The 25,129-nt window shown below is 44.6% G+C and overlaps 1 protein-coding gene across 6 annotated transcripts in view; it reads right to left on the reverse strand.

Moving 5' to 3' along the window:
* The window catches only part of NDRG1 (N-myc downstream regulated 1), an 85,689-nt gene that overhangs the window by 35,156 nt on the left and 25,404 nt on the right, over nucleotides 1-25,129 (reverse strand). Inside the window, exon 1 of one of the 6 annotated variants that reach the window (XM_079984410.1) lies at nucleotides 9,379-9,580. The exons of 1 other annotated variant lie outside the window; for it this stretch is intronic. Coding sequence is in view for 2 of the 5 variants with exons in the window: in XM_079984407.1 (XP_079840533.1) it covers nucleotides 7,566-7,636 (71 nt within the window). In the remaining 3 variants the exon portion in view is untranslated. Of the gene's footprint in view, nucleotides 1-798; nucleotides 987-2,699; nucleotides 2,872-7,211; nucleotides 7,257-7,565; nucleotides 7,658-9,378; nucleotides 9,581-25,129 lie in introns of those variants that run through there. 4 more of the 6 variants (XM_079984407.1, XM_079984412.1, XM_079984409.1 and 1 more) reach the window with 4 other exon arrangements.

The following is a 25,129-nucleotide window of genomic DNA, read 5'->3' on the forward strand; positions in this document are numbered from 1 at the left end:
ACTGGTCAATGCTATCGCATGGAGCTGGCCAGCTCTGCAACGTTCAGGAATCATCTTGTGTGACAAACATTCTGAAATAATCCAGGGGAATATACTTGGCAGTTTGAATGTTTTCTCTCCAATTCAACCATTTTAGAAGATTTGCATTTGCCTGCTGAAACATCAAAATCCTCTTAGCAGCAATATTACATCAGGAGTTTACTTTATCTATTACAAGCCCAGCCCCATCACTCCTCTTCTCAATACCCCACTTTTGTAAACATGACCTAGATGTACACAGCAGCATTTAATATACCTAAACTTAGCCAGTCCACCAAACAATTCATCCTATTACAAACTGTGACAGAAGTGCAAGTGGAAGAATGATTGACAGTAGGGGAGTGGGGTGGAATATTGGGCAGTTAGAGCAAACAACTGGTAAGGAATGTTGCTTGGAAAATGGCAGAGTTGTAGTTGCAAAGGAAAGAGGGAAAGGGGGGGTGAAATGGGAATAATAATGAGATCATATGTAAGAGTTGGAATAGCAATTATAAAAGGTCAGGAAATCAGAACTCAAGACTTCTGAATAAAATGACCACTTCTGAACATTATGTTCCTAAGTAAATATAAGCTAATATTTTAATTGTACTGTATTGTATTGTGTTGTGTTCTGGTAGGATGTTGTGATAAACTTATCTCACCCATGTGTCTTGTACAGATGTACTTGAGTAAGAATATAAATGGAGAATCTCACTGCTCTCTACAGGTCAGAAGGTAGTGCCAGCTGGCTGGACTCAGCATAGCTGCAGAGAGACTAACCTTGGTAACCACTGCAAGACAAGCGCTTCTTATGGGGGATCCCAGAAATGTCACAATACGCTTATCAGCAAGTTTGGCTTACTGCACGCAGTATATAAATATGCTAAGATTAAGGCTGCTAGACAGTAATAATTTATATGTTAATGAGGTCTGGCCACAATGGCCTTTCACATCTCCAAGGTCAGCGACAGAAAGCACTTTTCTTCTCTAGAAACTAGACTGCATTGCACTTTGATAGCAAAGGTTCTAACCTCAAACACGTATATCCCAGAATTGGAGTCTATGCTAATCATGACCACTGCGCTTCATAATTGCTGTTTATGACATCTACAGTTGCAGAAATACCACATTATGACACCTCAGCATGGCAGTTAAGCCAGTAATATTGTATCCCTATGTGGCTATGGGCCAGAGATTGAGAAGAAATGACTTGCCTAGGGCTGCCCAATGAGTTTGGTTTCAAATTTGCTTCTGGAACTCTTAAATTTATTATAATCATCCAAATAATTTATATAAAGTTAAACCAGATTCAAACTCCTGAAATTCAGGAGCAAAGCTACTGCCAGCTGAGCCAGCCCAAGCCTAGCAGAGGGAGAACAAGACTTTAAAATATAGTTTGACTTGCATTACCCTTTTTGATGGTGCATATTCTGCCAGCTTGCCAGGACATGTGAACAGAACCAGGATCCATTTTAAGTCCCCCCTGCCAAGTCCTGTCCTCACCATGTCCGCTTTTGAAGATTTACACAAGTCTCAGTTCAGACAGCTTCAGCACACCTGGCTAAGTTGCTTTGGTGTATCTTCAGCTGAGCCCCAGCTGGGGACTCAGCCAGAAAGGGGCTACATCCTAACTTGCTCATCCTGGTGGATCTTTAGGATTGCCCCCTAACAGGTTTCCATTAAAAGGTTCTTGCATGTCTCTTTTAATCAGCCCCTGATCAGTTTCAGGCAAAACTATAAACATTGTGAAAAACACTGCAGCTGTCAGTTCTGCTAACATGCTGCTGCTATAAGATTTGCAAGCACAAAAGCTTGCAAAATAAAAGCACCCACTCTTTCCCCCCCTATAAATTATGATTAGACATAGCTCAAGAATTACCTTTGTGTATTAGACAATGGTCCATTTAGTACAAAATTCCGTGTCTAACAGCTGCGGGTCACAAGCATGACATTCAAAAGAAATATATTTCCTTGTCAATTAGCAATTCTGTATTTATATTTTGCTTTTCTAGTCAAGGCAGATCTCCCCAGTGGCTAATTAAAAACAATCCATTAAAAGGACCTTTCACCTTGACACAGCCTTTCCTAACCTGGCACCCTCCAGATGTTCTTATCTACAACTCCATCAGGCTCGGTCAACATAGCTGATGGTCAGGGCTGATGGGAGATGTAGTCCAAAACATCTGGATGACATCTGTCAGGGAACGCTGCTGAAAAATGTCAATGGTATCTCTAGGCATTTTCTTTCACTGTGAATACTTGTGGAATCCTAATACTTTTTCAGTTTCAACAGCACACCAAGGGGGAAAAAGCTGTCTTAAAATGCTCTATAAAAATAATGACTTTCAGGAGATCTCTCTACTTGCTTTTCTAACTACAAAATGACATTATTTACTCTTGTCTTCAATCTCACTACAGCATCTCTTTGTAACTGTGGCTCAGCCCTAACTTTACTGTAATGCAACTTTCATTTTTGTCCAAAATCCTTCACAGCATCTCACTTTCTCATAATCCTGTATCTTAGTTTGTAATTCACCTTTGACTCAAACCCTTTAACCATTTTAACTAAACAGATTATCTTCCCTAATTTCTTATCTTTCTCCCTGCATTTTCTGCAGTTTTCCTCATTTTGTTTTAACTTTTCTTCTGACACACTTCTCATAATTTTCTCTTTCCTTTACCTTTATTTTCCCCTGCAAACATTCATTTGAAAATACAGCCCAAACATCTCCAGCAGCGAATCCTCAATAATTAGAAGCTCTGAGTTGAATCCAGAGCTAGGCTGTTCCCAAATGCCGCATTTATTGATCAGTAATCCCAATTTGTTTGCACAAAGTTTGTGGTAAGGTTATACAACACCTGTTGTTTATTCAGCATTCATTCTGGTTTGTTTGTGGTGAGGTCACATGATGTCACATACAGCAATTGTTACCTCACAGTTATCAGTGCATTTCCCTATCAATTTCCTCACTGCAAAAGTCTATACCTGGAAAATAATATGCCTGGAAGTGACTTAAGTCATACTTTGAGAAGACCCACTGAAATCAGTGGGACTTACATTAGCCATAACTAAGTTCTGTTGAGTTCACTGTGTCTGAATTCAACCCTATACTCCTGCAGTGTCTATAATGGTTCCAGCTTCCCCAACCCATTTTGAGATTGTAATTTATTTTACCTGCTTAAGAGTCTAGGTTTATCTGATATAGTAGACATTCTATGTTAAGTAAAACTACCTAACTGATCATGAACCAAAGTGGACAAATATTTTTAAAAAGATTCAATTACAGTGGTGCCTCGCAAGACAAAAAGAATCCATTCCGCTAGTCTCTTCGTCTAGCGGTTTTTTCATCTTGCGAAGCAAGCCCATTGACGGCTTAGCGGATTAGCGCTATTAGCGGCTTTTAGCGACTTAGAAAAAGGGGGGGGAAGGGGGAAAAAACCCGCAGGAACTCGCAAGACATTTTCGTCTTGCGAAGCAAGCCCATAGGAAATTCGTTTTGCGAAGCACCTCCAAAACGGAAAACTCTTTCGTCTAGCGAGTTTTCCGTCTTGCGAGGCATTCATCTTGCGGGGCACCACTGTATTAATACGTTGTGTCTAAATAACTGCTTACCTTATTCCTTAATCCATGCAAATTAACAACATTGTAAGAAGAACATTGGACTGCATCAAGTTAAAGGCCCATCTAGTCCAGCATTCTGTTCTCATAGTGGCCAACCAGATGCCAATGAGATGCCCACAAAATCAATAATAATACTGATTAAGCATTAAGACACTGAATGGGTCCATAACAGCCAAGTCAGAAACTGCTTAGAGGTTTTCTTACAACCAAGCAGTATTTAAATTGCTAAATAAATAAATAAATAAATTGTTAAATAAATCAGTCATCAGTCATAAAAATCTGCATCAATAGTAGTGGTAAATTCTGCAGTAGTAAGGTCAATAGTGGAGTCAATAGTAACAATAAATTCAATTCAAAAAAATACTGTTGATTAGTAGTCATAACATTGAAAAGATTAGTTGTTATAATAAGTTTAACAGCTATAGTAATTATCAGTGAGTTCAACAGCAGTAAAATCAATTATGTCAGTGAGTAGTAAGTAGAAGTTTCAGTTGAGCAGCACCAATTAGAAATAGTTGCAATGTTTTTTCCCCAACTGGGTAGAAAAGATGCATACCATATAGACACTTCATTTGACTACGGAAGAATTGTGCTCACACAAAGTATCTTTACTCACTGTAATTAATCATTGTCCACAAGCTTTTTCTTTTGTTCACCTTTAAATACAAGACCTTGCTTCAGCATTCACTCTTCCTATACGTATAACTATATGAGCTACCAGTAGAGGGAGCAGAAATTCGCTTTTCCACCAATCAAGTTAGAAAACCTCCTAAAGCTTATGGATGCAGTCCTGTATTGACTTTTCCACATCACCCATTACTCAGTTCTCAAGCGTCCACTTATGGCTGCACTTGCACTGCTGGAGAGATCCCCAAGGCACTTCCTCAGTACCAGAAAAATCCTTCAAGGTAAGGACCCAGAAGTGCCCCCCTGACACCCACTGCTGGCTGCTTCAGACCCCCCCCCCCTTTGCCTCATAAAGGATCAATCAGGCTGTGATCCCCAAGTCAGCCTTGGAGAGGAGACAGCTTGACAGGGTTGGTTACTGTTCCTGCATAGATATCCTATTGTACCCTGCTGTTTTACCCAAGGAAAATCTCCACGATGGCTGGCACTATTAAAAACTATTCTATTAAAATGGTTAAATGCATATCAACACTAACATACAAAAGGAGCAGCCAGTTAATCAAATCAAGATCACCTTAGCAAAAATGAAGGTTTTTTACTGGCCCCGCAAAACCTAATAATGTATATTTTTGAGAATGAAGCCAGATTCTGTTCTTCCACTTGATCTAAAGGTGGCATCACATGAATTAGGGCCTCAGAAGAAGATCTTAATATATGGGGTGATTTTTATCGGAGTTGGTTGCTATTTATAGCAAAACTCCTGTGATCATGATGACTAGAAACCTGCCTATGAGTCATATATGCAAACTCTTGTTAACCAATATAAAAACCTGCAATAAGCTTTCAAATCACAAAAGCAGTTTAAAAGTACAGGCTTTAATTTCTTTTCCTCATTGAAGTCTAGTACAGGGCCAAGCAACAGCTGCTGAGATTACGAAAGATTGGGAGGTGGGGAAAACCAGAAGTGGAATTCTGTGACAGACTGTGGGCTGTTTTGCTGCCAGAAATAGATCCCTGTATTCTTTGATTCTATGCTAACCACACACACTCAATTGGCCACCATTCTGCATCTGACTGCAACTGGAGGACCTCATTTTGGATTTTTTATTATTTTTTATAAAAAGAAACGACTTCACAATGCTTAAGAATGCCACCCCATAGTCTAGTAGAAACAGGAGCATTTCTTTACACAGCTTTTTATAGAAAAGGGAAACAGGAAGACAGGGTAACACTGGCAGAGTTTAAGGGGTGCTATAATTATGCATTCTTTTTTGTGTTTTTCTTTGATTTGACGATCTGGGCATAACTCCTAAAGCAAGCAGTCACTAGTAAACTACAACAGCAGCAAAGGAGCCAATGAAATTGAAGAAATAACAGTCTGCTGCAACATTTTGCAGTTCTGCTTATAAATGTTTGCAACTTGCCAGTTCTAATTTCAGTGTCTGCCGCCACCTCCCTACAGACTGACAACTTGTTTCTCTATTCCAAGTCCAGCCCAATTGGCTAACTTCTAGAGGTTTCCAGCTGTTTCTACTGTTTTCCAAGGAAGAACATTTGATGTCAAAACGCAAACTGCTAGAATTTCCTTTCCTGTAGAGGTCCTTTCCAAACCAGTAGAATACCAGATCTTTGTTCTCTTCTCTACATGCAAATATTAGGAGCCCTACACCAAGGATCGCCATAAAACTGGAGTGCCACTAGAAGGAGAGCAAGACATTTTCTTTACCCTTTTCTCTAAAGGGAAACACTTCCTCTCTTCCTATCCACCTCCACACCACTAACTGATAAGATTCCATTCTAAAAAAACACCATTCCATTTTACAACAAAGAACATCTGCCTAGTCATCCTACTGTATGCCTACAGTGCCAGGAATAAGAGCAGGCATCGCTGTTTCCCAAGATGCTGCCCTTGGAAACTCATGGGTGGTTGTATATATATTTGGTTGTTATACACTTTCCCAGAAAAGAACATGTTTAGACTTGAAAATACTTGTTGATTCCAACTTAATGTGCTTTGCATGGTAGCCCCAGTCACCCAAACATCCCATTTTATGAAAACTTGCCAACATTCATCAGACAAGCAGCCATTTCTAGCACTTGCGAGTATGTATGCTTTCATCAACAAATATGTTACTCTACTTCAGGCAGTAACCACTTTCCTCACCACATCAATTAAAAACAAACAAACCACATGCACTAGTAAATTCCTAGAGAGGTAGTCATGTTGCAGCGGGAAAACAGAGTCTCATTTAATAAAAATAATAAGAATCTAACAAATAATTATAAGGGAATGGCGTTAGAACTATTCAAAATTGTGATTTTAAAATTCCATGGCACTTTAAAGACTACCAGATGGATTGTGGCATACATTTTTGTGGAATAGAGCTGACTTCAATTGAGAAAGTGAGCTCAAGTCCAAGAAAACGTATGCCACATGTTTTTATGTGTGCTGTAGCAGACTAACAGCTACACCTCTAGAATTGAAGATCTGGTGTGTATTTTTTAAAATTTCATCTTACCCACGAAAAGAACAAGCACCTGGAAGAATATCTATTAATGGATGTATGGTACTGCAACCAATATATTTTTGTGGATGGAATAGAGCCATGAAGATGCCACCCATCCACTTTGAATCTAACTCTTCCCCAAAACCTTTCATGGGAAAGCTCGTGTTTAACCCCTGCAAAGGTCGTGACAAACTTGTTTTGCTCTTCAGACCACTCTAGTAGAGCATTCTGCTCCCTTCCTACAAATAAGAAATAGTACACCTCATCTATGCCCAGAATATTGAACTAGTCTATATTGCCCCTAAACACAAGGGATTTGTGAATGCTTCATCATTTTAGCTTTCCCCATCTTTTTTTCTCTTTCCCCCTCTGCTAATCAAGGAAAAAAAGATGGTTCAATTCCTTCTTAACCCTCATACAGCTGAAAACTGCCAAACCTAAATAGCCTTTTCAGAAGAAGATCCATTAACCACGAGGACCAGGCAGAACCTTCATGTGCAAAGGCAGGATAACTCAATACCAGATGTAGGGAAAACAACAACAAAGGAGGCCTGTTGCCTTTCTGCCCCGCATTATGAGCTCTCCGGAGACAACTAAATGACCATTTGTTGGATACAGGGTGCTACAGGGAGATGAAATATAAGATGAAATATTGGTCAAATCCAACAGGCTGTTTCTTCTGTCATGAACAATTAAAGTAAACAATTTCAAAATGAATAAAGTGGGGGGATAGTGGAAGAGAAGGAGGCAACAAGACAGGAAGAGATCTATTCTCCTCCAAACAAAAATACCTGAAGTTGGGGAAGGGGTCCCCTTTTGCCACCATCCAAAGAGAAGCAAGTTCCGTTATTTGAGGCAACATCAAAGAAGATTTTGTGAAGCTGAATTCAGTTTGCTGTTAGAGACTCTCTTGGATCATCCAAATAGCCCTGTATACAATCAGCTATTCTTTATTGTTTATTATGAAGCCTTTGCACAGTAACGACCCGTAACCTTGTGTATTTTCTTAAAAAAAACAGTAATCATGCTGGGCTACCATCATCTATTTGATACTTATGTGACTTTTCCTACCTGTTTATGACTTGTTTGTTTTTAAAAACCCAGCAACAATGAAAGGCCCATTATTTGAGGTGACAATAAGACTTGAAAGAGACATCAAAACCATCATCTTCACACTGGGATGGTTTGGGCCAGGGGAGACGGAAAGGAAGAAAAGAGAGAAGATCCAGAGCAGCAGAAAACAGGACCAATTTTTGAGAAGTAGGATGGGAGCTGGGGGCGGGGGATGCAGGTAAGGCAGAAAATACATAAATACATAAAATGGGAGGGCAAAGGACTTTTAAGGCACCCTCAAAGGGAAACGTAGCAAAGGACCTCTCCTTTCTGCTTTGGAGAACCCCCATCTTGGGGAGAAAGATTCACTTATCATCCTTACATCCCCACCTTTCCTCACAAAGCTGCATGCATCCCATCCCACCACCACTTCTACCCTAACCCTAACCTCACGGCAACCCTGTGGAGTAGGGCCAGGCTGAAGGTGAGGTGTGTTGTTTTTGTTGTGGCTGCATGTTTTTCACAGATCACGGACAGACAGCTTTATTTCTATTACTGTTTAATTGTTTAAAGTGACAATTTCTCTGCTTTATAGCTATTAAACGTTCCTAGAACTAAGTGACTGATGCTATGTTTTATAGTTTGTTATAAGAAAAAAAATGCTCCCTTATCCCTTATGGGTATCCAAGTGCCCGTATAGAGTCCTTATGTAGGATTTCTGTCCATAGGAGAAAATAACAGAGGCCAACCAGAGAATATTGAGAAGGAAAAGTTCTTAGTAGTTGTATCTGTAAACTGCCTGGAGTCACTGTTGGGGGGCAAAGGCAGGGTATAAATAAATGTATAACGATAACAACAGCGGTCATATTCTTGGGGTGGGATTCATGGATGTAGCTAGGGAGCAGGGAGGAATTTAGCTCCCCCCCCCAAAAAAAAAAAATCAAGTAAATAAATAAAAATACTTAACTAAAAGTAGAAATTTTGAGATTTTTCTGAGCACTTGGCGTCAAAAAAAAGCCATTTAACATACATTTAAAGACTGGGAAACGTTTATTGAATACGTGGAAAACAACTGTACACAGCTGAAAACGTTGGCAGCATTGAGATAAATTCGATCTTTGGTGGCTGTAAAAGTGGAAAACTGATTTAAATGGTTACGGTAAAAACATGCAAATACATGTATATGACATGTAAAATGGAAAGAGGAGAAGGGAAGCCATTGGATCATTTCAAAGTTTGTTATTTGGAAATGTAAAACTTGAAAATTTAATAAAAATGATGATCAAGAAAAAAAGGAAAAGCCATTTGAAACTGCTGTCGTTGGGACACTTCGCTCTGAATCTAACTAGACAGAATCCGACAGAGGATGGTGACAGGTGGGTGTCCCGTCTCTCTCCCGCCCCCCATTCCAAAAAAAACCCACACACCCCAAAACAACCCCAACGTAAAGCAACGGCTCCGCCCAGGGTGGGATTCGAACTCGCCACCCTGCCATCGGAACCGTTAATGCGCACGCGCAAACCGCCGTTCCTCCGCCGCCTCACCTCTTACCTGGGCAGGGGGTGTTGGGGGTGGGGGTGCACCTGCCTCCTCACAAGAAATCCGCGCCAGAAACCGGACCCTTCCCAATAAGGCGAGGAAGTGAGGGGGGAGAAGTACCAAAAAGTTTAAAAGAGAAAAAACCGTCGACGGTGGTCTCTCAGGAAACGGAGACTTCAAGAGAAAGACTAACGACCAACCGCCTCGCGAGCTTTCTGGGTATCGGCGCGCGCGAAGGGGCGCCGCGCGAGCTTTTATAGGCTAACTCCCGGCCGAAGGCCACGCCCCCTCGCTCGCACCCACCTTTGAATGCGACGCCTCGGGCGTGGCCACGCCCTCCTCCCGCCCACTGGAGGGAAGACTGGACCACACGCACGTCTCTCTTTCTCCCCCGCGGCTCCTCTTCCTCCTCCTCCTCCTCCTATTCCTAGCCACGCCTATCGTTCTAGCTCCGCCCCCGCCCCAATCTCTCCGCACGGATCAACCTGTTGCTGCGCGGCGCCTCTTCCGCGGACCCTTTGCGCGGCTTTTTTTTTTCCCCGCGGGCATCCGCATAAATGCAGTTTTCGCTTGCTTTGCACGTTCACAGCAACCCTGGAGGAATCCTCCTCTTCTTGCAAAATATAAGAGATTGCAAAATAAGCAACAGCTAAAGCGTTGCAGAGAGAGGCTTGCAAACTTTGCAAGGCGATGCCTGCCTGCGCGCGATTGTTTGGAAAAGTTTACCCCTTCCCGTTGAATTGAACCGGGAGTTACTCCTGAGTAAGCGGGCAGAGGCATCTTGAGAAGTAGAGACATCACCTTGCCAACAAAGGTCCGTATAGTTAAAGCTATGGTTTTCCCAGTAGTGATGTATGGAAGTGAGAGCTGGACCATAAAGAAGGCTGATCGCCGAAGAATGGATGCTTTTGAATTATGGTGCTGGAGGAGACTCTTGAGAGTCCCATGGACTGCAAGAAGATCAAACCTATCCATTCTGAAGGAAATCAGCCCTGAGTGCTCACTGGAAGGACGGATTGTGAAGCTGAGGCTCCAGTACTTTGGCCACCTCATGAGAAGAGAAGACTCCCTGGAGAAGACCCTGATGTTGGGAAAGATGGAGGGCACAAGGAGAAGGGGGCGACAGAGGGCGAGATGGTTGGATAGTGTTTTCGAGGTTACCAGCATGAGTCTGACCAAGCTGCGGGGGGCAGTGGAGGACAGGAGTGCCTGGCGTTCTCTGGTCCATGGGGTCACGAAGAGTCGGACACGACTAAACGACTAAACAACAACAACAACAAAGCGGGCAGAGAGGGTATTGCAAACAAAATAAAAGCATAACGACAGCAACTGGGCATGCAGAGAGGATTGCGAATTGGAATTCAGCGCCTGCGCGCGCTTATTTTAAGAAATCATCTGCAGTTCTACGGGGGAGATTTAGCTCTCGAGTAGAACCGAAAGCGAGGAGGATCGGGGCTGCACATTGTTATCATTCAGGTTATTGGAAGATCCCCACCGTAGCATTCAAGTGGGACTTGCCTACGAGTAAACGCGCCCAAGGATCGGGCAAGGCAAAAGAAAAATAGAAAGCGCTTGTGTGGAGCCGTGTGCGCGTCAAACTTTCCAGGATTTTAAAGTTCCCCGATTAAGCTCTTCCTTTGATACCGCATGTGTGGCACGTGAATGGTGCATTTTAACACAGGCATTTTAATTTATTCGTCTGTTGCACTGTATACCATGTTTTGCTCCAAGAAGTGCATCGTGGTCTAAAACCATAGAATTACAAAATTTTAGAGTTGGAAGGGACCCTGAGGATCATCTAGTCCAACCCCCTGAAATGCAGGAATATGCAGCTGTCCCTTTTGGGGACCGAACCTGCAACCCTGGCATTATCAGCACCGCGTCCAACCAACCGAGCTATCCAAACTGTGCAGCTCGTTCTCCGCTCTCTCCAGTTTATGCTCACAACCACGACGCGAGGTAGGTTTGGCTGAGAGACAGTGGATCACACAGTGACCTGCCAATCACAGGAAGAGACTAGTTATGTCCCCATCCTCCCTGCTGAAGTTTACAAGGGCAAAAGTGAGGCTAAGATGGGAGGCAGCAAGCAACACCACACACACACACACACACACACACACACACACACACCTCCCACTGCCCAGGCCGGCTATAAGTAAAAAAGAACTAATAATATCTTGCCCAAAAGCATTTCAAAAAACTAGCAGTGGGTGCCAGGACAAAATTAAAGTGTATGGGTGGTGGTGGCGGGGGGAGTGTGAAAATACACAATTCCTTGCTGGACAACACAATATTATACTTTCCTTTCAGTATTCCTACTTTGGGGACTGTGCAGACTGTTTACATATCCTGCTATTGACCAGCTGAGGGTTTTTTCCCCCAGGGTAGCAAGAAGGGAAGCAGCCGTCACTACGTGTTTGCTCTGATTTTAAATAGAGTTGTCCGTGCAAATCGTGCCCAAGTGGCCCTGCAGAGTTCCTTGTGTTAAGTTGTGGGCGAACATATCAGACGACACAGCGATTCTTCAAACAGCTCTTCTTTATTCTGAGGCCAGAACAGAACTGAGCTGAGGAGCTCAGTCAGTCTGCTTATATAGAGCTCCAGAACAATGTAACTGTTGCCATTTTCTGTAACTAGCCAATCACTGAACGTCACTTTCGATCCTTCATTTGCATACAAACTATCCAATCACTGAACGTCACTTTTGATCCTTCATTTGCATAACTATCTACAGTATCCCCCGCTGGCCCAGGGTGAGAACTTCATTACATAACACCTTGGAATTAAATGTTCTCAGCAAGATGTTGGCAACACCAGCATCAAATGTGATATAGAGATAGATAGACACACACACACACACACACCCGCTAGGCAGGAAAACAATTTTTTCTGGAAATATTTTATCAGTTCCTCTCGCAAGAGGGATGGCCACCAACTTGGAAGGTTAGGCAAATTCACAGAGGATAAGTATCAAATCCTATTGCATGAACAGAGCTCATTCTGTTCACGCAACAACTTAGTTGAATTCTCTCCAGAATCACCAGTCCCAGCTAAGCAAAGCATTTTTTACAGATTAAATCAGAATGGCTGCAATGTATGGGCAATGCGTCGGTGTCTGACAATGACATTTGTATTCCACTTTTTTGCTCCGAAAGGCCCCTAAAGCAGTGGGCAACATATTGGTACAAAATGAAAAGTAAAACAAACAGAAAGCAATTAATCGATATAAAACAGCAAAATCAGCAAGTGCCCACTCATTGCATGTGTGAACTGTGTTTTGTGGTCTCACAGCAGACACAGGTCCCCAACATCCCACGCCTCACTTGGAAGCCAAGTTAACTCACATCCCTCCCCGTAGTCTCAGGAGCAGCTCAGCAATAAAAAAACCGATGTCAGTGAAGTTAACTCCTTATTCAAAGGAACCCAAACAGCACAGGCCTAGTGATCACAGCCACTCTTCCCAGTGGGTCTTGCCCCAATGAGGCAGTTGTGAGGACTGAAGGATCCCGGCTTCCCACTGCTCTCTTAAGTTTCCTCCTCCTCATCCTGAGGCTCTTTCATCTTGTCTGTCTTTGCCCTTCCCTCTTCATACCTCTTTGGGTTCTGGGAGGCCACGTGGAGAGGGTAGCTGGTTGTAGCAGGAGGGGAAGACTCCCTGGCTTCTTCAGAAGGCCTAATCTCTGCCTCTTGACCTTCCCCTCTCTAGCCTCCACTTCTGCCTCCAATTCTGGACTGCTCTCTGCCACAGCCTCTTCCCGCTCACTAAACCCTGTTACCTTCAGCTTCCAACATCTTCTCTTCCCAATCTTCTCCCGCTGACCACAAATCATCATCTCATCATCAATCCACTGGCTCTGAGTTTTCTTCCCCTGGGGGTTTCCTTTGGGGTTCCCCAGCTCTCACCACTCCTCGGCATCCAGTCACTCCATGGAATCTAGATTCCCCATCAGGACCAGCGTCCCACTGTCAGTCTCAAAATGAATAGGCTCCTCCACACACACACACACAACCCGGGAAAGTAGCCATTGTTGGCTGGGCTAGCTGGCTGAACTTTCTGACTCCTCTGATGCGCAGCTCTTCTGCCGATGTAGCAGAAAAGATCGCCGCCACCTCCCAGCCTGCTGCTATCTGCCCCCAGAGATAGGAAATTCCACAGCTTCGGGGGCCACTGTAAAAAAGGCCATGTTTGCTCTCACTGTGAGTTGGGCCTCTGCTGATGGCAGGACACAAGGCAAGGCCTCTGCTGATGGACTCAACAGAGGGGCAGGATCACATGGCAGAAGAGCGTAAGATGCCATGTGTTCATTTCCCTGACTGAACAAACAGACATTTTTCACCCAAAGCAAGCTACATGCCCTTTCCTCCTTCCCCAGTCCTAAAGCTCTCTGGATTATAAGAACAACAACATAGGTGGCGGGTCAAGGCACACTCTGGCGTGAGAATTAGAAACAGATCTGGAGGAGTAATGGCAGCTGAAAATGATGGAATATGCAGAGTTAGCAGGGTAAGAGAACAAAAGGAATAGAGGAAATAAAATATGCAGTTAATTTTGAAGGTACAAGTAACCATGGAAGGAGAAGAAGGGAAGTCGCTGGATGTACTGTTGTGGGACATGTATACCTGAAAATTTATAGATAGATAGATAGATAGATAGATAGATAGATAGATAGATAGATAGATGAAATAGAAAAGGATTTGGATTATTTGGATTCCTCCAGATTCAGACTTCATCCGTGGCTGGAAAAAATTCCTCTTTGGAAACCACAACTGGAATAAAAGTTTCCGCAGTGAAAACAAAAATAATATTGTCTTGGTTTCGGGTGTTATTACTAATCCAGGTCAGTGAGAGTTCCTTTTGAATTGGGATGGGAAGAAGATGACATCGCTTGAAACGTGTTCTGAGATCTGTTAAATCTTCACTTTAAGATTAGCCAGTGTGGTGTAGTGGTTGAGAGCGGTAGTCTTGTAATCTGGGGAACCGGGTTCGATTCCCCGCTCCTCCACATGCAGCTGCTGGGTGACCTTGGGTCAGTCACACTTCCTTGAAGTCTCTCAGCCCCACTCACCTCACAGAGTGTTTGTTGTGGGGGAGGAAGGGAAAGGAGATTGTTAGCCGTTTTGAGACTCCTTAAAGGAAGTGAAAGGCGGGATATCAAATCCAAACTCTTCTTCTTCTTCTTCTTCTTCTTCTTCTCCTTCTTCTTCTTCTACTCCTGGGTAAAAGCTAGATGTGGTTACAGGTAGGTAGCCGTGTTGGTCTGCCGTAGTCGAAACAAAATTAAAAAATTCCTTCCAGTAGCACCTTAAAGGTAAAGGTAAAGGTACCCCTGCCCGTACGGGCCAGTCGTGTCCGACTCTAGGGTTGTGCGCCCATCTCACTTAAGAGGCAGGGGGCCAGCGCTGTCCGGAGACACTTCCGGGTCACGTGGCCAGCGTGACGAAGCTGCTCTGGCGATCCTGCACCAGCGCAGCACACGGAAACGCCGTTTACCTTCCCGCTAGAAAGCGGTACCTATTTATCTACTTGCACTTTTAGGGGTGCTTTCGAACTGCTAGGTGGGCAGGAGCTGGGACCGCAGAAGGGAGCTCACCCGGCCGCGGGGATTCGAACCGCCGACCATGCGATTGGCAAGCACTAGGCGCTGAGGATTTACCCACAGCGCCACCTGTGTCCCAGTAGCACCTTAGAGACCAACTAAGTTTGTTATTGGTATGAGCAACCTCCAGAACTTGGCGCCCTGGCCTCTATGGGTAAGACGGGCCTGGCCAACTGAATAGAAAAAGTTTCTGCAACAGTAACTTGAGGAATAGAAGATAATGCACAATAACACAATAATTATTTTCTTCACAACATGGAGATGAGCCTGTTGGCTGGTTTTTATTTTATATATTTTAAAAAACAAACCAGTTTTCAAATCTAGGCAGTCCCTTGTGTGTCCCCTTGATAGCTTGTGTTGTCCCCTTGACAGCACGTAAAGGTAAAGGGACCCCTGACCATTAGGTCCAGTCATGATCGACTCTGGGGTTGTGGCGCTCATCTCGCTTTATTGGCCAAGGGAGCCAGCGTACAGCTTCCGGGTCGTGTGGCCAGCATGACTAAGCCACTTCTGGCGAACCAGAGCAGCGCAAGGAAACGGTGTTTACCTTCCAACTGGAGCGGTACCTATTTATCTACTTGCACTTTGATGTGCTTTCGAATTGCTAGGTTGGCAGGAGCAGGGACCGAGCAACGGGAGCTAACCCCGTTTCGGAGATTCGAACCGCCAACCTTCTGATCGGCAAGTCCTAGGCTCTGTGGTTTAACCCACAGCGCCACCCGCATCCCTATGTGCTTATAAGCAACACCAAATTTCTGAGGGTTGTCAACCGAACAGAGACAAATGCCTGGACTGGGTTGCTCTGTGTTTAGATCACTCACCAGAAAAACAAGGGGCAAGGCTCAGCTGTTTTCATTCATTGGTTGTGCATCCTTGCTGAACGGTCAGCCTTTGTGCTGGGCTGTGCCACTGCAGTAGGCAAACATCTAATGCAAGGATGGGAAACGTGTGTCTCTCTGGATGTTCCTGAACTACAACTCCCATCAGCCTCAGCAAGCCTGGTCAACGGTCAGGGATCATGGGAGATGTAGTACAACCACATCTGGAGGGCCACAGATTGCCCATCCTTGCGTGCAATTCCTTTCTAGGTGATGGCAGCAGTGGGAAAAGTTGAGCTTCCCATTTTGTGAAACCTCCCCTTGCAAATAACAAGTCTCCAAAACCATTCGGCAAAAGAGATTTCCGCTCTGTATCTATCACGAGCTGCAAAGCAGCAAGTCAGATTGCAGAAAAATAGACGAACACAGAAACTCTTCCCCATTAAGATATTTTGCTTTTTTTAAAAAAAAGTTGCACCGTTCACACCCAGCTTCTCTGCACAAGTAACTCTGGAGTTTTCCATTTATTCATAATGATGCTGCGGTTAGCGAGTGTTTAACTAGACAGCATATTGCAAGTTGAATGAGATGTTTGCTCAGCCATGTCTCGGTTAAGCACGAGTCTGTTATGGGGACCATACTGTTTACAGAACATGCCACCGTTTATGACTCAGCATGGCTTCTCTTGCCACAGGGAGACAATATAAAACGCTGAAGATTCACTCCATGGATTCACTCCACTCACGTGAAAGCAAATTCAAGGGGTTTCCATGTGCTAACCACATTTTAAATTTCCAGCACCATGAACGGAAGAGGGAATTCTCATTGCTGTTTGGGTCCATTCATATTGTTATACAATACTTAATAATCATAATGTTATTATTTGTCCCCCGCCCATCTGACTGGAAACCTCAGCCACTCTGGGCAGCTTCCAGCATATATAAAAACATAACAAAACATTAAAAACTCCCCTATACCGTGAACCTCAGTTTGGGAGCAAGGTGTGGTAGAAATGCATTTGCAACAACTTCTTGTCTGACATTCTGGGCTCCTTTGGGAGGAAAGATGGGGTGTGAATCTAATAAGAAAGACAGGTGTCCTGATTTCATCGTAAAAATGTTTGCAGCGGGGAAAATTAAGCCCCTCTCTAGTGCCACGAGCCTGAAGTAAATCCTACTCCTTGCTAAAACTGCTCTTTTTTAAAAAAAAAAACAACAATGCAGGATTTCCTCTCGAACCATCTAGTTTGAGCCTAGCCTGTCACCATAGCCTGGGGGGAGCTGACATCTACACATCAGATCAATTGCCCTTTTAACAAACACCCATTGAGGATGACCTCAATTACTAGCATCGAAATTATTTCACTATGGAATCAAAACCTGCCAGGAAAACAACAACAACAACACTCCCTGAAGGGCTGTCATGGCATGCAAAAGCCCTGTTCTGCTCTTGAGTCAGAGACTCACCTGCAGTTGCTCACGTCCCTGCCGAAGAATTTCCCACCTCGAGTTTTTAAGCCAAACCGCTTCCGGCAGGTTCTCCTGACTAGTTTCAGAAAGAGTTTGCAGGAGGAGGTGTCTGCTGCTTCCATTGCTGGCTGATGCAGAGGAGGACCAGGAAGGAAAAAAAGGTCTTCTAATATCTACCACATGGTTCAGGAGTGCTGTCTGTGCATCTCTTTGAAAGCTACGCTGTAGCTCTTTGCATCAGGGGCACCTGTGCAAAAAACCTCACACGCAGCCCTTTAGCCTGATTAACAGCTTGCATTCTGGGAATGCTGAGCCCACAATTTCATTGGCTGCCTGTGCCACATTCACAAAACAATGGACTATGTCAACCTCTGCCTGGAACCTCAAAAAGGGGGTGCTATATCTCATGTCTTCAATCAATCCAATATACACGCTCTTTTTCTGGAGTAAAAGTACACAGGAGAGCCTGGAAAATAGAGAGAGAGAGACTTTTTCTCTCCCTCTCTCATAATAGTATATAACCCAATGAGGGCATCCAATGAACGGGTGGGGAATCTTTGGCTTCCTAGATGTTGTTGTTGTTTAGTCATTTAGTCGTGTCCGACTCTTCGTGACCCCATGGACCAGAGCACGCCAGGCACTTCTGTCTTCCACTGCCTCCCGTAGTTTGTTCAAACTCATGCTGGTAGCTTTAAGAACACTATCCAACCATCTCGTCCTCTATCATCCCCTTCTCCTTGTGCCCTCCATCTTTCCCAACATCAGGGTCTTTTCCAGGGAGTCTTCTCTTCTCATGAGGTGGCCAAAGTATTGGAGCCTCAGCTTCACGATCTGTCCTTCCAGTGAGCACTCAGGGCTGATTTCCTTCAGAATGGATAGGTTTGATCTTCTTGCAGTCCATGGGACTCTCAAGAGTCTCCTCCAGCACCAGAATTCAAAAGCATCAATTCTTCGGTGATCAGCCTTCTTTATGGTCCAGCTCTCACTTCCATACATCATGACTGGGAAAACCATAGCTTGAACTATGCAGACCTTTGTTGGCAAGGTGATGTCTCTGCTTTTTAAGATGCTGTCTAGGTTTGTCATTGCTTTTCTCCCAAGAAGCAGGCGTCTTTTAATTTCGTGGCTGCTGTCACCATCTGCAGTGATCATGGAGCCCAAGAAAGTAAAATCTCTCACTGCCTCTGAACTACAACTCCCATCAGTCCCAGCACTCCCAGGGATGATGGGAGTTGAAGTTCAGCCCCGTCTAGAGGGCCAATGATTGCCCACACATGATGAAGACTCTGCATGTGATGCTCTCCGTCCTTCCTGAATTAAATCAAACTTTCAGTTCACTCTGTGTATGTCTTGCTCTCCTCTGCTGTTCTGTCCTGAAGTGCTAGCATACTATATTAAATTGCAGGCACAGACCTTTCAGGGTAGGGTGGTCAATTGCACCAAGCTTCCTTTTCAGTTAAATTAGATGTGGGGAACTTTGGCCCTCCAAATGTTGCTGAACAAACAGCTCCCATCGTGCCTGCTCATTGCCCATGGTTGCAAGCATTGGTGGGAGTTGTAGTTCAGCAATAAATGGAGGACCAAAGGTTCTTCACACCTTATTGTAGAGGCTGGACAGCTATATCTATCTATTTATCTATATAGACAGCTAAACTGGTGACTGGCAGTGGTTGCCAGGATCATATAACACCTGTCGTAAAGGATCGTCACCAGCTCCCAGTATGTTTCCAAGCACAATTCAAAGTGTTGGTTGGCTTTAAAGCCCTAAACAGCCTTTGCCCAGTATACCTGAAGGAGCATCTCCACCCCCACCCCATCGGAGGTCCAGCTCCAAGGGCCTTCTGGCGGTTCCCTCACTGCGAGAAGTGAGGTTACAGGGAACCAGACAGAGGGCCTTCTCGGTAGTGGTGCCTGCCCTGTAGAACACCCTTCCAGCAGATGTCAAGGAGATAAAGAACTACAGTGGTACCTCGGGTTACAGACGCTTCAGGTTACAGACTCCGCCAACCCAGAAATAGTACCTCAGGTTAAGAACTTTGCTTCAGGATGAGAACAGAAATCGCGCAGCGGCGGTGTGGCAACAGCGCGAGGCCCCATTAGCTAAAGTGGTACCTCGGGTTAAGAACAGTTTCAGGTTAAGAACAGACCTCCAGAACGAATTAAGTTCTTAACCCGAGATACCACTGTACATAACTTTTATAAGGTCCCAACCAGAAAAGAATGGATAATCAAGATGATGGACTATGCTGAAATTGCAAAATTGACCAGGAGAATCAGGAACCAAGATGACAAGAAATTTAATAAAGAATGGGGAAAAGTTTATAGACTACTTTAAAGAGCACTGTAAACATCTAAAAACGTTAGCAGGACTGATATAACACTTGTAATGTATGACTTTTGTGGTTAAAATGGGATATAAACAAAATCTGGATAAATATTATAAGCTGCAGTAGGAAAAGTTTTGCAATGGAAACCATGATGGGGCAGGGGGAGGTCTAAGGATTCAGGGAATCCAATATATGTACAAAATAGATTTTATTTGAATGTAAATGATATATGAAAAAACTGGGAAGAAAATTGAAAAAAGAGAGAACTGCCGTATTTTTCACCCCATAGGACGCACCGGCTCATAGGACGCACCAAGTTTTTTGGGGGGGAAATAAAGGGGAAAAAATTATTCCCCCCCCCTCCGGGCGCTTGTGGGGCCGGCAGCGGGGAGAAGCGCTCTTCTCCCTGCCGCCCGCCTGCAGACCAGGTCCGGGGACAGTGGGAAGACGTGCTGCGCCTCCCAGCTGTCCCTGGAGCTTGCGGGGCAGGCAGCGGGGAGAAGCACGCGTCTCCCCGCCGTCAGCCTCCAAACCACATCGGGAGACAGCGGGATGGCGGTGTTCCGCCTCCCCGCTGTCCCCCAACTTTGTGGGGCTGGTGCTGCGGCTCTCCTGAAGCCTGGAGAGCGAGAGGGGTCGGTGCGCACCGACCCCTCTCGCTCTCCAGGCTTCAGCGAAAGCCTGCATTCACCCCATAGGACGCACACACATTTCCCCTTCATTTTTGGAGGGGAAAGAGTGCGTCCTATAGGGCGAAAAATATGGTAAATAACTTTTAGAAGACATCTGAAGGCAGCCCTTTATCAGGAAGTTTATAATGTTTGATATTTTATTATGTTTTATATATGCTGAAAGCAACCCAGCGTGGCTGGGGAACTCCAGCCAGATGGGCGGGTTAGAAATATCAGCAGCAGCAGACATAGGCAAACTCTGGCCCTCCAGAGTTTGGTAATTGTAGTCCCAAACATCTGAAGGGCCGGAGTTTGCCTATGCCTGATCTTGAGGATGCTGTAACTCTAGATTCCCTGCATCAAGCAGAGAGTTAGCCTGCCATGAATCTCACCCCCATTCTTTTAAAGACATAATTGAGCCCACTGCAGGTCAGCGAGTGTGAAGAATCAGTTTGGTTCATGGGAACGGCCCCAGGAACTCTCTCCAAGGCTTTCAAAGGCAGTCATGGGGCTTTGAATCACCACAGTGTGCAAGACGTTAGGATTGCCTTGCAGCACGTTGCCTCAGCTTTAAAGGAGTGTCTGGGTTGCAGGCAAGAAGTCAAGGCTTTCAAGTACGGATGAGTCATCCTGATTATTTCCAGAACACACACACACACACACACACACACACACACACACACACACACCCCTGCTAGACAAAGATTGCCAAACCGAGGACCATCACAGCCCGTAATGCAAAGCGTCCTTAATTTAGGTTTCCTTAGGCAGAGCAGTTCCTGAACGGACCTGATAAGCAAATCAAACACATACTTCTTTGTTATTATTATTTTTTAAAATCACCTAAAATCACCTCTTCTGCACGGAATGCATTCGGTCTCTAAATAGAACAGGAAGGGAGTTCCTCTTTTGCACACTTAAATACAGGCAGAAATCGCTATGAATTGGGCCAAAGTCAGGACATTTGATAAGAGTCCGTGTGGCATAGTGGACAGGGCAGAGAGGGGAAATGAGCAGCTGAAAAAAGCAAGAAAATTACACATTGACGAACCTTAGCAGTGTGGTTCACTTGGCTTGCCTCTCCAAAATGGTATGGGAGAATGCAACAATGGAGGATTGCACCTTTGGGGGGGTGAAGTCAAACCACTGGAGAGTTACAGCGCCTGCTGTGGCTGTAGAGGCTGACACAGGAGAGACATATTTTGTTGCAGGTGGGACAGAGGAAGGTACCCGGTTGTGCTGATGAAGATGCACCAGGGCGTTTCTTCTCTCTGTGGTCCTCCCAGCTTTAATTCCTCTTCTGGTCACAGCTATGGATGCAAGACCTGACTGTCTGTCTCCAGGCACTGTGGTTATCTGCAGTGAATTCCCACATGGTGGGGTTGATGTTGCCACCCTTCAGGTCATGTTTGCAGGCATTTTTGAAACACAGAGGTGGTCTGCAAACGGGCCTGGTGCCAGAAGCCATCACATCCTTGGGGATCCTGCCATCTGTGGACATGATCTACGCACACTTGCTCAAAAGTAAGTCCCATCCATCTCTGTGGGACTTGCTTCCAAGTCAATGCGCTTAGGCTCAGCATGCGAGCTGGAGCCCCAGAGACACTCTTGCATGTGCCTTTTGATGAAGGGTGAGCCAGTTTTAACTAGAAGATCCATAGTTCACATCTGCCTTGCATGCAAAAAGTCCTAAGACCCTCATGTCTCTGGATCAAGGCCAGATTTAGGTTTGATGAGGCCCTAAGCTACTGAAGGTAATGGGGCCCTTTATATGTCCAGCTGTCCTTTGTCAACAACAAATGGTGCGGTTTTTTTGTGTTGAATATATGCTATGTGATAATTTATGGACCTAATAGGTATCTAAAGCCATTTGCACATGTTGCCATGCAATCAGTCCATGGGAAGATAAAGGTGGTATATTATTATTATTATTATTATTATTATTATTATTATTATTAATATTATTTTATATCCCGCCCATCTGGCTGGGTTTTCCCAGCCACTCTGGGCAGCTTTCAGCAGAATATTAAAATACAATAGTCTATTAAACATTAAAAGCTTCCCTAAACAGGTCTGCTTTCAGATGTCTTCTAAAAGTCTGGTAGTTGTTTTTCTCTATGACATCTGGTGGGAGGGCGTTTCACAGGGTGGGCGCCACTACCGAGAAGGCCCTCTGCCTGGTTCCCTGTAACTTGGCTTCTTCCAGCGAGGGAACCCCACATATGTATTTTCTTTACATTCAAATGGATGGAATGACAACATTATTTACACAAGTTACATAATTTTGCCACAGTGCACAGTGAGCCACTTAACATAGTTTTGGGAGGAAGTTGGATTGCAGTGGAATGGAAATAGCGCTGCGGATGAGAAACGCAGAGCGGAATGGAAACTAATGCCTTCTTACCCACCAGATTTTGCATTACGTTGTAAGCTCTTTAGGCAAGGATGTGGCATTGATTCCCAGCTACTGACTTGGGGAATTGATCTGGAATTGCCACTGTTTAGGTTCAATGAGGCTAAGGGCCACAGTTCAGCAATGGCATTCGTTCATTATCCTGGAGAGGAAGTTAAATGCAGAGCCGACTGTATCCGAAAAAGCCCAAGCCAAGAATAAAAATAGGCTTTGGCCAGAAGTGGCTGTGCAGATTTCCGGACTTCCACAGCTGTTTGAAGCTGTTTCCTAGTAGTAATGGGAGGGCAGGAGTTTTCTTGCTTCACTATTACCAGTTTGACGCCAGTTTGAAGGCTCCTACAGGAGCCCGTCCATGCAATTAGGAAAAGCACATGGCCCAGCCCTCTCAGAGAGGACCATTTCAGAACGTACGGGGCACAGAGTCCGAATGCCTGTGTTAGTAAATCAGGGTGATTTACTAGCATAAGTCTGCAGTATCATGTTCATCTCCATACCTGGTACTTTCCTATTCATTGTTTCCTGTTTGGAAAGGAATGGTGACCTGCAAGTTTACAGGACTTTGCAAAGCTGCGAGGGTCATTTTATGCCCTCCAGCCTAGTCTCCTTACTGCAGTGTATTTGCAGCATTTTTCAGCAGCAGTGTGTTATTGCATAGTGTTCAGCAACACCCAGTTCAAGCCTGTCCGCAAAGCTTGCGCTCAATTCATATAACCACGGCATTTCCCAGGCAGGAGTAGAGTTGCCATGTCATCGCCACAAGGACTAGGCTGAAAAACAAGCCAACTGTTGGGTTATTTTAGGTTGCTAGATTCTTGCTTCCAAGATCTTCTGGGTACTGTAGTTTTGCAATCAAACGAAAAGATCCCAGTTGAGTATCAAAGTGTTTCACACAGTTTCCACAACACAGAGTGCATCTGGGTTTCTTCATTCATTCCAGTGATGGACAACGGTCCCCTACCCCAAGGGTACATATATGATGATAATAATAATAATAATAATAATAATAATAATAATAAACTGGGCTCAGGATGGCTAACAACAAATTTAAAACACCTAATTGATGCAACAACAAAAAAACAGCATAAAATACTAAAACGTGAATAACAATAAATTCAGAATTCAAAAATCAATTTAAGGGGGGAATTCCACCCAATAAACATTAGATGATCACCAGGGCTAACTGGCTAAATTAATCCTATTTGGGCCAGTGAGGAGACCAGGGGAGAATTAGCTGTGGGATCCCAGAGCAGGTAATCTTCATAAAAAGGAGAGGGGGAGGTAAGGAATGGGAATAAAAGATCAGGCTAAGTTCAAATTGAAAGCCAGGCAGAATAGCTCTGTCTTACAGGCCCTGTGGAAGGAAGTTAAATCCTGCAGGGCCCTGGTCTCATGGGACAGAACATTCCACCAGGTCGGAGCCATCACTGAGAAGGCCCTGGCCCTGGTGGAGGCTAATCTGACTTCCTTGGGGCCCAGGACCTCTAAACTGTGATTATTCATGGACCTTAAGGTCCTCTGCGGGGCATATCAGGAGAGGCGGTCCTGTAAATACATATGGAGAGCCTCTGGCAGAGAAGACCATTTGGGGCAAGAGAAACAAATTGCCTGACTCAGTATGAGGGCCAAACTAACTGTCTATATCTATCTATCTATCTATCTATCTATCTATCTATCTATCTCTATCTATCTATCTATCTATCTATCTATCTCTCTATTTATCACATTTATATACCACCTCTCCAAGGAGCTTAAGGTGCTGTACCTGGTTCACTGCTCCAATTTTATCCTCCCAACAACCCTGTGAGGTAGGTTGGCTGAGGGACCGCCACTGATCCAAGGTCACCCAGTGAGCTTCATGACTGATAGAGGATTTGAAACCTGGTCTCCCGGGCAATAGTCCAGATCTAACTATCACATCACCTTGCCAACAAAGGTCCGTATAGTTAAAGCTATGGTTTTCCCAGTCGTGATGTATGGAAGTGAGAGCTGGACCATAAAGAAGGCTGATCGCCGAAGAATTGATGCTTTTGAATTATGGTGCTGCAGGAGACTCTTGTGAGTCCCATGGACTGCAAGAAGATCAAACCTCTCCATTCTGAAGGAAATCAGCCCTGAGTGCTCACTGGAAGGACAGATCCTGAAGCTGAGGCTCCAATACTTTGGCCACCTCATGAGAAGAGAAGACTCCCTGGAAAAGATGGAGGGCACAAGGAGAAGCGGACAACAGAGGACGAGATGGTAGGACAGTGTTCTCGAAGCTACCAGCATGAGTTTGACCAAACAGCGGGAGGCAGTGGAAGACAGGAGTGCCTGGTGTGCTCTGGTCCAGGGGGTCACGAAGAGTCGGACACGACTAAATGACTAAACAACAACAACTACCACACCGGACTGACTCTATTAACATAACTACTTGTTATGTTAGCAACAGAGCTATGCCTTTAAGTCAGGGGCGGAGAACCTCAGGCATG

The sequence above is a fragment of the Podarcis cretensis genome (assembly GCF_951804945.1).
Source record: "Podarcis cretensis genome assembly, chromosome: 7".
In the NCBI taxonomy this organism is placed as follows: Eukaryota; Metazoa; Chordata; class Lepidosauria; order Squamata; family Lacertidae; genus Podarcis; species Podarcis cretensis.